Genomic DNA, 2,250 nt, shown 5'->3' on the forward strand with positions numbered 1-2,250 from the left:
TCTTTCCCAAAGGGGAGAAGCTCAAAAGCACCACCAGAGCAACTGAATCCTTTCATTTTTCAGTGTAGAACTTTCACACACACTGAAGAGTTTTCTGCTAAAAACCAGAATTTAACAGTTTCTCATTCAAAAAGAGAAGCCCAACCACTTCCAGGTACAGCAAAGCCAACCCTTCCCCAGCCCAGCACCAGGCAGAGCTTCCAAATGATGCCAAATGCACATTTCTGTGTCACACTTGGATGGATTTGGTGGAAGGAGCTGCTTCCTCACCATCATCCTCCTCCCAGCTGGGCAGCACCATCCTGCTGAGCATTTTGGAACTGGGACATGGATAAAATGAGAAATGCTCCCTGGAATGCTCTAAATCAAATGGCAACAGCTCAAGGAAAAGAAAAGATGGAAAATCTTTGTAGCTGCCTTGCTCAGATTATCGTTTTTTTTATTTTAACTATGGATTTATTCTATTCAGTTCCCTAACCCAATCCTCTCCTGCACCTTGCTGTGGGTTTAATCCTCTCCCAAGGAATTCACTGTGACAGTAACATTTTCTTCCAAATCATGGAATGTTTTGGGTTGAACGGGACCTTAAAGCCACCCAGTTCCATGGGTAAGGACAGCTGCCACCAAGTCAGGTGGCTCCAAGGCCCCTCTGGTGGAAGGTGTCCCTGTCCATAGCAGGGGGTGGAACTGGGTGAGCTTTAAGGTCCCTTCCAACCCAAACCATTCCATGATTCCGTGACAATCCCACAGCCCTTCAGCATTTTCCATGGACTGACGTGGGTGTGYTCCCATTCCCTGTTCACCACTCCATCTCATTAATTTAATGACACTTCTAATCCCCTTTATATGGATTCAAAAACCTAATTCCAGACCTGTTAAGTWTCTTTGCCAAACTGTTTTCAGTCCCAACTGTTCTCTGGCTGGAAACCTTGGAAATGCCAGGTGAAGTGGAARRGGTCTGTRAYTCCATATTMATTTAGTCSYTTCAGAGAAGCTGTGGCTGCCCCTGAACCCCTGGAAGTGTCCAAGGSCAGGTTGGATATTGGGGCTTAGAGCAAGGTTAAAAGACTATTACAGCACAGCAACTTCCCCCATTCTTGGAGCAGCAGTGTACAGAGAAGAAGACCCACAGCCGCTAAACCTTTACAGAAGGGAAACACGCACGGACCAGTTGGGTTAGGAGACCATTTATTAAACAAAACCAAGCCGAGACGCTGGCGATGTGTCAGAGAGGCCCTGGGATGTCCCGGGAGCTCCTGGCTGTCRCCTCATCCTCCCGGCGATCAGTCCAGCTGCAAGAGAGCGAGAGAGACGAGAGGAGTCAGCAKGAAAGTCAGCAGGAATCAGCATCCCCGAGCCCCCTCCCTTTGCTGCGGGGCTCACCTTGATRAAGCCGATGTCTTTTGCGTACTGGCGGAAGCACTGCCGGCACATGTTGAGCCCGTACTTGCGGATGAGGCCGTGGCGRTTGGAGCACACGCGGCTGTGAGGGAAACAGAGAGAGGCGGGTGAGGGCGGGGAATGGCGCCGGGCAGGGAGGGGTGGGAATGAGAAGGAAATGGGAGCGAGGAGAGGGCTGAGGCGGCAGCCACGACCCGGAGAGCCCGAGGAGCAGCACTGACCAAGAGCGAGAGCCCTGCCCGAACTTCCTGGGGTGGCTCCAGTAGAGCTGCTGGTGGCCCATGGCTGCGCGGTGCCGAGAGGAAGATGGCGGCGGCCGCCGCTCCTTATASCCCTCACGCCGCCTCCCGGCCTGCACCGCGCGGCGCGCGCGCTGCCTCTGACGTCACCACCGCGGGGCAGCACCGCTCCCGCTTCCCGCCTCTCCGTGACGTCACCGCAAGGCGGGCACASGAGGCGGAGCCGCGCCCCGCCCCCTSCRTGACGTCACCGCTGCACGAAGCTGTATSGCAGTTCGGAGCGGGTRRGGAGCGCCGGGCGCGGTGGCGCGYGCCTGTAGTCCCAGCTGCYGGGGAGGCTGAGCCCGACGGATCGCTTGAGCCCAGGAGTTCTGGGCTGCCGTGCGCTGTGCCGAGCGGGCGTCCAAGCTAAGGCCGCCATCAATATGGTGACCCGCGGGGAGCTGCGGGACACCAGGTTGACTAAGGAGGGGTGAACCGGCCCAGGTCGGAGACGGAGCAGGTCAAAGCTCCCGTGGCGGTCAGTAGCGGGATCGCGCCTGTGAATAGCCACTGCAGCGTAGCCTGGGCAACACAGAGACACGCGGGCTCCCCTTTTACCACAAACAAA

General features: G+C 55.9%; 1 protein-coding gene across 1 annotated transcript; it reads right to left on the bottom strand.

Annotated features, from left to right (window-relative positions):
• Positions 1-1,171: 1,171 nt before the first annotated feature.
• RPS29 (ribosomal protein S29) lies at positions 1,172-1,735 on the bottom strand. The gene is made up of 3 exons (XM_057383373.1): positions 1,623-1,735; positions 1,384-1,483; positions 1,172-1,292 (listed from the first exon to the last, which is right to left on the bottom strand). The coding sequence occupies exons 1-3, from the start codon at positions 1,682-1,684 to the stop codon at positions 1,284-1,286; spliced, it is 171 nt and encodes a 56-aa protein (XP_057239356.1). The 5' UTR covers positions 1,685-1,735; the 3' UTR covers positions 1,172-1,283.
• Positions 1,736-2,250: the final 515 nt, after the last annotated feature.

The sequence above is a fragment of the Malurus melanocephalus genome, unplaced genomic scaffold (assembly GCF_030028575.1).
Source record: "Malurus melanocephalus ecotype Western Australia unplaced genomic scaffold, MMel_1.1 scaffold_627, whole genome shotgun sequence".
NCBI lineage: Eukaryota > Metazoa > Chordata > Aves > Passeriformes > Maluridae > Malurus > Malurus melanocephalus.